Raw genomic sequence first — 14404 nt, 5'->3', positions numbered from 1 at the left:
AATATTACTTTGATTAATAATGATTACACTAAGTACCATTGATAATAATGTATAGTCAACTTAAAGATTTGAAAATTTGTTATTTAATTTATTTTGAAATATATATATATATATATATATATATATATTATGAAGAGGAATGGCATTAAACAACCTTTCTAGAATTAAAGTCGCCCCTACGAAATGAAATACCTCATAAAAATAAATAAATAAAAGTGCATACACCTTTTTATCTTACAATGATGATATAAAGATTTGAATTTATTTTTGTACACATTACAATCCTTCACTGATCCCAATTTAATTTAAAGTGATCTTATCATTTGACAACTCTACTCATAATCTTCTAGCTAAGAAAAATATGGGTAATTTACATTAATTGAAAATGTATTTTGGTTGGTTTGTTTATAAATAAATGTTGCAAATATATTGTCGGCAATATACTAACAGCACTTGCACAGTATTATAACTAATTAATTATTAGTTAATTAATTTAATAGTATAAATGAGCATCTCATTGTGAAAAACAGTTAAACAATTGCACTCAAACGGATTTTTAGGTCTGTGGATACGGTGCAGTGTTGGCTTTGTATGCTTCTTTAGTGTGTTCCATGATTGAGACAAATCCAAAATAATAATAAAAAACTATTACAACTCTTATATCTTACATAATAAGATATTCTTTTTTTTATTTGGTGATTTGGAGGGACATAAACTTAAAAACAAAAATAACAGGACAAGAGAAAAGTACTTATCTTCTTTGCTTTCCTTATTCTCTCTCTCTATTTTATTCCCATGAGTATTCTCTTATGTCGTTGTAAAAGGGATGTTTAAGAGAGAAGAAGATTAAAGGGCTTTAAAGAACAATGACTTATCAATGTGGATCCTAATTACATCTTTAATCTTTTTTACCTTAATTATAATTTAGTTCACTATAAAATTATTAAAAATTTAAAAAACAATTAATTATTATGTTAATTGAATTAGATATTATTTTAAAAATTAAAAATTATTAATATTTAAAATAATTTTTATTATTAATAAAAATATTTTTAAATTAATATTTATATTAATTATCAAAGTTTTAGATATTAATATTTTAAATTTTAAAATATTAATAAATATTAATTTAAAATATAAAGTACTTAATAATTAAAATTTTAGTAGTTAATAATTGAATATTTTTACAAATTTTTAATAATAAAAAGTATTTTAAATATTAATAATTTTTTTTAATTTATAATATAATATCTAATTTATTTAATATAATAAATAATTATTTTAATATCTATAATTAGTTTTTATTTAATAATTTCTTATAACAATTATTATATTTTTAATTTAACTACCACACTTTGATATTTTATTATTTTTCGATTATTAAAATGAAGTTTCTCTCCTTTCAATTTTTACCTAATAATTAATGACAATGTAACAAAACATGTGACATGTGGCAAAATACAATATTTAAATATTAAAAGAAAGAGTTTCATTGTGAAAATTTCAAATTTTATTAAAATATTTTGTATACTTTCTTCTTTATCAATCTGTGCATTGACATTGTTAGATTTTTAGTATATTATTAGTAATTATTTGATAGAATATTTGGTGTTGGACTTTATTAATTTTAACAATTAGAAAAGTATAAGAACTGCATACAAACAATTAGAAGTAGGAGATTGTATTTACATTAAAGTATCAAGATTAAAATTGTAATGAAGCCTTTTATAAAAGAAGTAAAATATTTTTACATATAAAAATTTAAAATTTTAGTTTGTTATATTATTGACTGTTTTTTTCCCTTATGCTTTCTAAAGTTGTCTCCTATTATATATCTAAAAGGAAGGATTAAAGTTCTTCTTAATGTTTGCATATTTAGTAATGGGTGAAACAAATTAATGCAATGAGATGAGAAAAAAAAAGTTAAAACTGTATTGCTTAAGTATTTAAGGTTAAGTATTTACTTAATGAAAATGAATTAGAAAATGAATTTCGAAAGCTGGGCTAAATTAAACTATAAGAACTATTAATTTTGTTTGTCTTGAAATGTGTTTAAAACAAAAGGACAAAGACATATGAATGGTGTTGGTGATTAAGTTTGTGCAGTCTATTTTTGTGTGTATCTTGAATGATTTAAATCACATAATTTGTCTTTTACAATGCAAAATAAAAATCAAAGCAGAAGAAGAAGAAGAAGAAGAAGAAGAGTTTGAATTACTCTGTTTTGTTATGAGAGAAGAAAGTGAACACTGAACACAAATTAATAAGTTGTCCAGTGATGAAGCAAATAAATAATAGTGACTGTATGAATGCATGTGTGTCGCTGTTTATACATGCATTTAGGGAAAGAAAACATTTATATAAATAGTGTCTCTCATTTGTTTGTTAATATATATGATGCAATTAATGCTCCAAGCTGGTTGCATACTTAACTTTCACGTAAAGCTATGTGTAAACAAACACCACCACAATATATTCGAATGTTCCATACAATCAATAATGCCTCCAACCTTCATTTCAACCATTTAATTATCTTCGTTAATTAATTCTTTCCTTTTAATTACATCTTTCACAAACACCAGATATTACAACAAATTAATGATTACAATATGAATGGATAAATAAACTTTAAAACTTAATTCAATCTTATAAAATGAGTTTATAAGATAAGATTTGTATTCTAAAATGTTTAGGATTTAGGGTTTAGGAATTAGGTATATATTATAGGATAATGAACTTCAAACAATACAAGCACAGGATAAGAAAATTATTTTGTCCTAAAAATGGTAATGGATCTTCTATGAATATGAGATGTTAGCGTCCGAACAATTGATTTTTTTTCTTTCAATCGTGCTTTCTTCATTTTTCTTCATATTTTAGAATTTAGCTTGGACTCTCGATCGGAAGTGTACCTACAAAAGTTCTCCAACACTCACGACTATTTGATATTTAATTGCAATTAATATTATAATAATAATGTACATTTATCTTGATTTTTACACTTATTTATACCTTTAATGTTGAATCTAGATTAAGATGTGTATAATAATTAATATTCGTACTACTATTTTGCATACAATTTAATTATTATTAATATAAAGTTTTTTTTTTATCAGCAATGAATAAATAAAATTAAAGGGATACTTCAGGGGTATCCCAACCCATGTACAGTAACCAGAAGTGGACTTCCTATATCATCCACAAAAGAAACTCTCATTTATGGTTGGAGCAGAACAACCTTAAAGTGAGAAAACGATATCCAAAAATATAACCAACAGGTTACCTCACAGCAACATTCAACTTTACCGAAACACCCAGAACCGAGGCCACCTACATTCACCTCGCCAAGCGACGAGTTACCCATGCACGTTGCATAACTTCAACGACCACTGACTACACACATATGGAGAAACCGTTTCATCGACTGGCGATCATGTTGACCTTTGCATAACTTCGACGACCACCGACTACGCACGCATGGAGATCGCCGTTTCATCGACCGACGATCATGTTGACCTTGTATAACTTCGGCAACCTCCGACTACACACATATGGAGAACGCCGCTTCATCGATCGGCGATCATGTTGACCTATGGAGAACGCAACTTCATCAACCGGCGATCATGTTGACCTTTGCATACCTTCGGCGACCACCGACTACGCACGCATGGAGATCGCCGTTTCATCGACCGGCGGTCATGTTGACCTTTGCATAACTTCGACGACCACCGACTACGCACGCATGGAGATCGTCGTTTCATCGACCGACGATCATGTTGACCTTGTATAACTTCGGCGAATCACACAGCCTAGCACATGGCGGAAGTTGCCTCATACAAACCTTGTTGGATTTGAATCTGCACTCATCAGTGAATACCTACAGCATATCATGGCCCCTTCTTGCAACGTTTCCCCCTTCAAAACCCTATACCTTCCTCCAGATTCAGCACCGCATCGGATCAGATATGCCCCCATTAAAATCTGTAGTTGGGCCAAGACCATAACTCTCAATTAGGGGGGCATCTTAGCCTTTTCAACCCCTCACCGACCTGGCTAAGCTCCCTCAACAACCCACTGACGCCTCCACCCTCGTCACGGTCATTAATTCTAACTAAGAATGCATCATCTTTGTATTTGCCTCTGCTGACAAAATGCAGCAGTTCATCTCTGTTTCCTTCTTCCTCCTGCGTATAGCAACTACGTACTACCTCCACCTACCATCAATTACTTGACACTACTGATGCATGGCAAAGGATTTAAAATCCAGTCTGCAAAGGAGTAGTTAAAATTGTGTGCCTTGTGTTTCATCCATAACCATGTTTTAAGCTGAGCATTTTGGAGTACTTCTTCTGCATCTACAATTCCTTGGTTAAACACGACTGAGTTTCTATGCTCCCACATACACCGAACTACAGTTGCCCACACTCCTTTCCAAACCAGATTTTGTTTATTGGTGCATTGAACCAAGTGAAAGCTCTCAAAATTGGTCATAAGATTATTATGTTGGACAGACAGGATACCTACGCATCTAAAGCACAAAGCCCATACACGCCGTGCATGTTCACACTCCAAAAAGAGATGTTAACACGATTCCTCCTCATACTGGCAAAGGCTGCATGCTACCGAGTTCATCATCACCCCTCTCCTACTCATGCCCTCTCTTGTTGGTAGTCTCCCCCAAAGTACTCTCCAAGTTGTGACCATCACGTTGGGGAATGCCTTAATCTTCCACAGATACCCGAAACCCGAGATTTGTGGACCCCTTCCGATCTCTTCTATGCATTCATAAGCAGATCGTACCGTAAACCTCCCGGATTCATCACGTTTCCACACCTGCCTATCCTTTTCATCCTTCATTACACTATCCCTTGAAATATGTATACGCAAGTCGGTTTCCAAGGGGACCTCCCACTCAAACCTATCACGTCTCCATCTTAACTTCCAACACCACACAGATCCCTCCCATACCCCAACCTCACCCACCTTTTGGCCCTTGTTCAACGACAAGGAGAACAATCTAGGATACAAGGTTTTGAGATTAGTATTTCCAACTCACACATCCTCCCAAAATCTCGCTTTATCTCCACACCCTACATTCCATCCAACTTCTTTTTGAAACCATCCGTCACCTTCTCCCTCCCTGCAGACCTTCTTTAAATCTCGCCACCACCATGATTGGAGTTTCAGTGGTGTGTGATCTACATCCTGCTTCATACCATACTTTGATTTCAGGCACTCTTTCCATTTCCCTTTCTCCTCAGATATACAACGCCACTTCCACTTAGCCAAAAGCGCCACATTAACCTTTCTAATGTCTAGAATGCCGAGGCCTCCTTCCTCCCGCGGTTTACATATGATTTTCCAACTGACCCATGAAATCGGTTTGTTATCCTTTCCCCATCCCCACAGGAACCTCCTTTGGATACTGATAATGCTTTTGCATACCGACTCTGGTGCTTTGTACAAGGACAGGTAGCAGAGTAGTATTGCGGTGATGACAGACTTGATTAGGCATATTCTACCTGCCATAGATAAGAATCTCCTTTTCCATACACTCAGTCTTGATTTCAATTTATTCAGAACAGGCTCCCAGAACTTTTTCTTCCTTGGATTACCCCCCACTTCAAGGCCCAGATAATTAAACGGTGTTCCCATCTGAGCATAGTTCAAAGTCCTGGTATAGCAATCAATATCTCTACTGAGGACGTTGATACCTGCTAGCTTTGACTTATGAAAGTTGATTTTTAGGCCTGAAGCTAGCTCAAAGCCTCTTAGGATCGCCTTCAGAGTCACCACATCGGCGAAAGAATTCTCACACAGAAACAAAGTGTCATCTGCAAACTGGAGAAAGCTCAGACCAAGCTCCTTTCTTCCTATCTTGAGGCCAGTCAACAGATTGGCCTTCACTACCTCCCTTACTAGTCCGGCTAGACCTTCCGCTACCACAATAAAGAGGAAGGGTGCAAGAGGATCACCCTGCCTCAAACCCCTAGATGGTTTAAACTCTTCCGTTGGACTCCCATTGACAAGCACTGACACAGTTGCACTTTGTAGGCATCCACGAATCCACTTAATCCACCTGCAGTGGAAGCCCATCCTATGTAGCATGTCATAAAGGAATTCCCATCTAACAGAGTCATAAGCTTTTTCAAAGTCCACTTTTAAGCACAAGCCACTTCTCCCCCCTCTCCTTAGGTCTTCTACCACCTCATTAGCCAGGAGAACACTGTCAAGGATTCCTCTACCCCTCATAAATGCCGATTGACTTTCATCGATTACAGAAGAAAGGACTTTCTTGATCCTGTCCGCCAGCACCTTGGCTATAATCTTATACATAGCCCCCACTAAAGAGATTGGTCTATATTGCTCAAGCTTGGAAGAGTCCCTTACTTTGGGTATTAGAGCAACAAAGGAGGCGTTGCAACCCTTCGATATACATCCAGAATCGTGAAAAAGTGTCATCGCTGTCACAACTTCATCCTTCATGACTTCCCAGTTTTTCTTGAGGAAGTTAAAGTTGAATCCATCAGGGCCTGGGCTCTTAGTACCTTCACACTGTCACACAGCGTCTCTTATTTCCTTCTCCGTAAAGCTGGCTATCAAACTCAGATTCTCTTCAGCCGAAAGGGACTTGAACTCCACCGCATCAAGTCTTACTCCAAGATCTCTCGTTGCCTTGAATCTATTCTCAAAGAGCTTCTTTGCTTCAAAGCGTACAGTACTAGGTTCCTCGCACCATTGGCCCCCAACCTCGACACCCTTTACTTCGTTTCTGAGTCCTCTCCATCTCAAAGTCGAATGATAGAACCTGGTACATAAGTCACCATTCTTGAGCCATCTTGCCCTAGCTTTTTGGCATATTAGGGAGTCCAACTTTTTATCGATTTCCTTCATGCGTATTACCAGTTCCCACCTTCTCACCCTTTCCACTGCCGTAAGGGTTCTATTTCAGTCTTTACAATCAAGATCTTCAATTTCTTGTAAAATCCTCCTCTTACTTGTATTAATGTTGCCAAACACATCCATGTTCCATACTTTTAGATCCTCCTTCAGACACTTCAGCTTCTCTTTAAACCTTACTAAAGCATTCCCCTGAACAGAGTAGGAGTTCCAATTATTCTTCACCATCTCACTGAAGCCCCTCTCTGTAAGCCAGGCATCAATGGTTCGAAAGGGCCTCGGGCCCCAATCTTTATCCATCGACTTCACCACTATAGCACAATGATCAGAAACTTCCATGGGTTGCACATACTGTTTGCACATGGGCCATTTGTCCATCCACTCCAAAGAAACAAGCACTTTGTCAAGTCTGCTCTTTGCCGACCCATTAGATTTAAACCATGTAAATTTTTTCCCCACAATAAGAAGATCAAGAAGGAGGTTAGAATCAATGAACGTATTAAAACCTCTAATCTCGCTTGAGTGATCATCCCTGCCCTGACTTCCTTTCCTTTCACTACAACTTCTTATGGCATTAAAATCCCCACAGAAGCACCATACCGTAACCTGTGAGTTAGCTTTGATATTAGACAATTTCGTCCAGAGCATCTTTTTGTCGTTCAAATTGCAGTTGGCGTAAACATTTACCACTGCGCAAGTGATCTTGAATTTGAGGTAATTACCAAAAACTACTATGAAACCCTTCCCCATCAAGTGACTCATGTAATTGAAAGCTTCTTTATACCACATCGACAACAAGCTTCCACTACCATTAACACCTTCATAATGTAGCCATCCAATTTTGTTGTCCCCCCACACGGAATAACACTTAGCATCTGATAGCACCTTAGCTTTCGTTTCTTGTATACATACAAATTTCGCTCCCTCACACGCTATAATTTGCCTCATGTACCTAGCTTTGGTACTTCCCCTCAACCCTCTAATATTCAGATTCACAATTATCATGGGATACTTTCCTCAATACCCTCCTTATGACAGTTTCGGACCTCCACGTCTCTTGCTTCCATACTTCCATATTCTTTTATTACCTCCTCTTCATCCTCTCGACAAGCCAGCCCACACTTTTTTCTAATCTCCCATAGATTGGGTGGTTCCTCCATGACACACGGATATTGCCTACGAAGATTGCAATTGTGAATATCTTTATCGGAAATAGAAACCAAAGATATTTCGATTCTATTGCTAGACGATGATACCGCCTGGTTACGTCTCCCCTTCATCCTTGACGACCGTCTCGGTTGGGAGAAAGGGTCACCCAATTCTGCGAGTTCTTTCTTCTTCCTCCTTCGTGGTGGAGAAAAAGTCTTGCTTCTCACCTTTGCCCCGTCGTTTCCTACAAGATTAGGTAAGAGCAGCGTACCTGGCAACTTGCCTCCTACCTCTCCACCACCTTTACCATCTTCATTCTCACACTGCACCCCGTTAGTCTCCCTTGACCAGGATAACGAACCACTCAATGGCTCACGGTCCCCTGGGATTCTGCCTTCTGAAAATGACATATGTTCACCTTTGCTACCACCCATTCTCGTTCCTCCTATGGGGCTTCCACGCGGCATGTGGGTGGTATTAGAAAGATCCCTTTGTCGAGAATCCTCTTCCATTGCCCTGGCCACAGACCCACCATCTTCCACTACTTTCTGGGCTACGAAAGAGGGCCATCCCTCTGCTACACGGGCCTCCACTTCCTCAAGGCCCAACACCCCATGATTTTCATTTGGTTTGATATTACACTCCATGTCCACAACCACTTTTGCCAAGTCAGCTTGTTCAGAAGACCTTAAAAAAGCTGCATCACCCCCAAAATCAGAATCAGGGGACAAGTCAACTCCTCCCAATCCCTTATGCCCCTTACTTTCCGCTTTCGTTATTGCTTTTTTTGCGTTCCACTGTCCTCCAGTACTTTCCGACAGAGAGCCCGTAGATAGCAATTTTGTCCTATGTGAACACTGTTCATCTTCTTCCTTTCTCTCTTCCCCTTCCTCCTCCACTTTTGAACGACTAACCTCCGCATCCCAGGGCCTATTCTCCTCCTCACTGTTGATCACAGAGAAATCTGTTTCTTCTATGTAGGTTTCTGTGGATGACACGCTGTCAGAAGAATCATAGGAGGGATGATTATCCTTATTCATATCTTCATAGAGCTCCGGGGGTTCCTCCTCTATAAGAATGTTGCATGGATGGTTATTGACCCGCACACATTTCACCATCTTAGCACTCCCAAGTTTTAGGATACGTACTTGTAAGCGAGCATATTCTAAGATTTCCCATGACACGGTAGAATCATCGACAGCCTTAAGCGTAGCTGAGGGGGCCATAATTCCTATTACTTTAGTGAAACAATCCCTGCTCCAGAAAGAGAACGGCAGCCCGTAGCACCTCACCCACATTGTCTTATGGCTTGGGCCAATGTCATTCGACCAAGGTTTAAAACTGACGAAGACTCTATCAGCCCATTCCTTATTAAGCTTTATAACGTCCTCCATGTTCCCCTGCACTTGGAGTAAGCAAGACTAAGTTGTCCCCCAAAAGCCTCACTTTAACCATGTTCATACCCCCTTTCACTAACTCCTCCCCTAGCCGGTCCACATCCATGTCTTCTCGAAGCTTCCCCACAACACTTGTTTCCATCCATGGCATGGTAAGTTGTTGCACTTTGATACTCAGACCTTTCCACTGTTCTTGGGAGTCAGCTGTTACAATTTCAGCGTAGGACCTGTTTCCACTCTTCTCCACCCACTTCTCTGCCCTTCTCTGTTCCCGATTAAGCTCATTATCCTGCTGATTTTGCTTCCCTGTTTCGTCCTTCCTCTCCCTGTTTGTTTCTCGCGAGACCCTCTGCTCCATCCTTCTTGGTTCATATTGTTGTTTACGGTATTTTGGTACATTCACAAAGAGCTTCCGATCCCCTACATATAGCTGGTCCAGATCCCTCTCCAAACAACCCACATTTCTCACACCAAAGAACCTCACAAACCCAAACCTCCTCCCCCATTTATTTAGTCTTCGTGAGATAAAGACTTCTTTCACTCTTGCCCACTTTTGGAACACCTTGAGCATATCTAGCTCCCCGTAATGGCTTGGGAAATTCGAGAAGAAGAAAGTTGTACAATCATTTGCACCTCCATGGTCTCCATGCCTGTCTGAGCATCCTCTGTTTCCATCATTCCTCCAGCTCTGCCCTCCGTTTCCGCCGTTTCTCCAGCCCTCCCCTCCTTTCATGATAGAAATATATTGGCAAAACAGGTGTTGTCTTAATATAAAGTTAATACATTTATTTTATTAAATCGATATCGAATACTGATACTTAGAACACTTGACCTTATACCCTTAGGAGTATATTATAGTAGTAGCCACTTTTGATGAAACCTTCAAAACTTCACCTTGTTCAAAGGTACTGTATATATAGTTTAATTTGTTAATTATGTATACTTTGATTATTCCCTTTCATATTCTAATTTGAGTTTATTCTGTTTCGGTTTAATTTCAGCTATGATAAGAAAAATATTATTTATTAAATAACCAAAATAAATAACGTTCCTGCCAAGTTTCCTTGCCCTCTATTAAAAGGACATCACGTCGCATCAGAGACTTGGAAAATACAAATTCAACATTTTCTTTTTGTAACTAAGCCCAATTTGGCACTTTCTTTCAGTAACACGATATCTATATTAACTTTCTTGGGAAATATGATAATTGTAGGTACACAGACATATCAACAACCATTGCTTTAAATTGTAATAACTTTTATATCTAATATTTCCTTTATTTTCTTTTTATATTTTATTCATCTAGAATAATGCTTGCGGGTGCACAGTTGAACATCACAGAAATTTTATAGTATATTTTCTATAAATGTTAGTCCAAAATCTATGAATACAAATTGTTATTAATATTAAGCTATGGTAAGCTATGGACATATTTTGCATACAAAGAATAAGAGAAAAACAAAGTAAAAGTAAATCTAACAAAAGTTGAAAATTTCAAATTAAGTTACTTTACTAACGGTGTGTTTGGATACTTTCACTAACGTGTGTTTGGATACTTTCACTAACGGTGCGTTTGGATTTAGGGATGTACGGCTCACGCAGACGGATGTAAGAGTGCATCTCTTGTTTGCATTAACAAATGTATGAAGGAGGAGGAATGCGAAAAGATAAAGATGAGTAGATTTTTGTACTTTGCATTATTGAAGAGAAACATTGAGAGAAAGACGCGTTTAAATAAGTACAAATTTACGTTTTTGTCCTTAATATATAATAAAAAATAATTTGAATCACTTAATTTTATTCCAAATAAATTGTGCATATCCAAAAAAAATATTTAATATATGCATCATAAAAAAATATTAAATATATTTTTTAATAAAATAAAAATACCTATTACCTAAAAATATAAATATATTTATATATTTATAATTAAAAAAGTATTATTAATATTAATAATATAAATATTAAAATAATAATAATAATATTTCATATTAATTTATAAAATAATAATAAAATTATAACTAATAATTTTAAGATTTTTCATGGTGCCTAATCGATTATGCATGAAAAAACACATAAGACTTAATCGATTATGTCCTAAAAAATAGTTGATAATCGATTAAGCATACAAAATAATCGATTAGCCTCTATTTTCTCTATTTTTAGAAGGATAATCAATTATGTGATGTGTGCTAAAATAAGCATAAACGATTATGCTATTCAGATATTCAACATAATCGATTAGGTTTTTTTTTAAGGGAAGGCATAATTGATTATACTCTTAAAAAAAATGTGGGTAATCGATTATATTGTTTTTTTAAGATAAAGCATAATCGAGTATGTTCATATTTTTTCCACATTTTCCAATTTTTGTTTTTTATGATTTTTCTTTTAATTTTTTAGGTGTTTTTTTTTCTAATTTAATATTTTATTTGTATTTTATTTTTAAAAATATTAAAAAAATGTTTTTTTTCTTATTAATTAGAATTAATAAAATACATTATTTGAAATTATAGACTATTCTTTTAGTAATTTTATTTATATTATATTATTTAGAATTCAATTATATATTATAGTAATTTAGATTTTAATTTATTAATAAGAATAGAAAATCCATTTAAGTATTTAAATTCTAAAATTATAAATAATAGAATTCAATTATAATAATTTATACTTTGATTTATTAATGAGAATACAAAATTTATTTAAATATCTAAATTTTAAAAATATAAATAATAGACTTCAATTATAGTAATTCAAATTTGATTTTATTAATGAGAATATTTAAATTCTATAAATAAAAATAATAATATAATTATTTTATTAATGTAATTATTAATATTTTGTTTTATTAATGAATATCCATTTTAATATTGAAAAATTAACATAATTATATATTTTTTATATTACACTATTGAATTGAGATAGTGATTTAAATTAAAAATATTTATTGAATTACTTTTTATGAATCTTTTATTAATGAGAATTCATTTTAATGATTCAAATTAATTAATATTTTTATTTTTTTCTTATATATATATAAAGATAAATTTATAATCTTACAATTTATACCTTTAAAAATAATTTAAAATATCATTACCATCATCATATTACTTGCATATTTCAAAAAAAAAATCTTTCAACTCCAATCTAATATACTCTAATCCAAACATACTCAATTTTCTTCATACTCTCTTCTCAGATCATCACACTACCACTTTCTCACACCCTCCACTTTCCACTTCCCAATCCAAACAGCATAAAAAAAGTTATTAAATAAAAATTAATTTTAAAATTAAAAAATAATTAATTATTACATTTATTGAATTAAAATAAAAAAACATTATTAACATTTAAAGTATTTTTTATTATTAATAAAAAAATTATAAACAATTTTTTTAAATTAGTATATAATATTAGTTATCAAAATTTTAGTTATAAATTATTTTAATTCTAACTAATCATTATAAAAAATAATTTAAAATTTAAAATAGTTAGTAATTAAAATTTTAATAACTAATATTAAATATAAATTAAAAATTAATTTATAAATTTATAAATTTTTATTAATAATAAAAATTACTTTAATGTGAATAATTTTTTAATTTGTAAAATAATATTTAAATTAATTAAATAATAATTAATTAATTTTTAAATTTTAAATTTAATTACTATATAATACAAAAATTTAGTGTTTGTTTGTTTTATCTGATATAAGTAACCGGAGAAGATGCAAATTCTGAGTTGATTTGATAGAATTTGCTTTTAGAGGAAAGTTTGTCAGTCTCTGTCTTGCTGAACTATGAATGTTGAACACTTGTATTGTAATGATTTAGAATTAAAATAAAATTGTGGCATTTCTAAGTCAAAATAATACTAATAACTGCTAAATATATTTTTATCTATTAAATAGTATGTAAGTTGGATTTTCATTCTCGTGTAAATTGAAAAAAAAAAATTACTTGTTTCATTCAAATTAATGTTGTGAATTTTCAATAAAATACTAAACTTCTATTTCAATTTATCTCCTAACAAATATTATTGTCTTGAAATAGTTAATAATATAATTTTAAGGATTTGGTTCCCTTAAATGATATACTCAAAAAACATTATGAAATACTTAATAATATATTCATAAATATTAAAAAAATTAGGAATATTTTAGTACAAAGGGAACATTATCATTGACTTATAATAATTATTTTTCTTTACGTATATTCTTTCATACTTATTTCAAATGTTGAATAAAGTATGTTTAACATTCAATTTCATTAAATTAGTAATTTACATAATATAGAGATTCAGCTATATCTAATATTAGTTTATTGTCTACTAAAGTTACGCTTTGGTTATTTGGATTAGTAAAACCATGGAGAAATATATAAATAAAAAGAAATATAAAGGATAAAATTAAAGAGAGAAAAAATATTATTTAAGTAGATAAAAGGAGAAGGAATAGAAAAGAAAACTTTTCTTTGCTTGATGGGGTTAATGCAAAATAATTTTATATGAATTAAAAAATAAATATAACTTTATTATTTTAATTCATTATAAAAGAGACTTCCCTCTTATTTCATTCCAATTCCAAATTGAGAGAATGCATTTTCTAATAGCACATTAAAATCTAGTGCTTCTATCTTATTTTCTTCTTTTTCATTTCTCTCTACTTCATTTCTACACAACCAAACAAAGATAATGTCAGTCCTAAAATAGGTATACATCATTCTCATTTTTCTTTCTCTTAAATTTTGAAGTTCTTTTTTAAACTAACTATGCATGCCTTTTGGTAATTGACATATTATAAATATATAATCATAATTGAATTGGTTATACGCATTTATTTTATAAATTGAATATTTTTATTAACATTTTTAAATTTTACTTTTAGTTAAAAATGTTCATATATCAGCCGATATACCATTTTCTCCCTCAAATCTCAGAAAGTCCAATAAAAATCA

At 33.1% G+C, this 14404-nt stretch overlaps 1 protein-coding gene across 1 annotated transcript; it reads right to left on the bottom strand.

Annotated features, from left to right (window-relative positions):
• Positions 1–6558: 6558 nt before the first annotated feature.
• On the bottom strand, positions 6559–7905 carry LOC137829391 (uncharacterized). The gene is made up of 2 exons (XM_068636194.1): positions 6999–7905; positions 6559–6929 (listed from the first exon to the last, which is right to left on the bottom strand). Exons 1-2 carry the CDS (start codon positions 7903–7905, stop codon positions 6559–6561), a joined length of 1278 nt encoding a protein of 425 aa, XP_068492295.1.
• Positions 7906–14404: the final 6499 nt, after the last annotated feature.

This window comes from Phaseolus vulgaris, chromosome 7, assembly GCF_000499845.2.
Source record: "Phaseolus vulgaris cultivar G19833 chromosome 7, P. vulgaris v2.0, whole genome shotgun sequence".
Classification (NCBI taxonomy): domain Eukaryota; kingdom Viridiplantae; phylum Streptophyta; class Magnoliopsida; order Fabales; family Fabaceae; genus Phaseolus; species Phaseolus vulgaris.
This window is presented reverse-complemented; position numbering and strand designations above follow the sequence as displayed.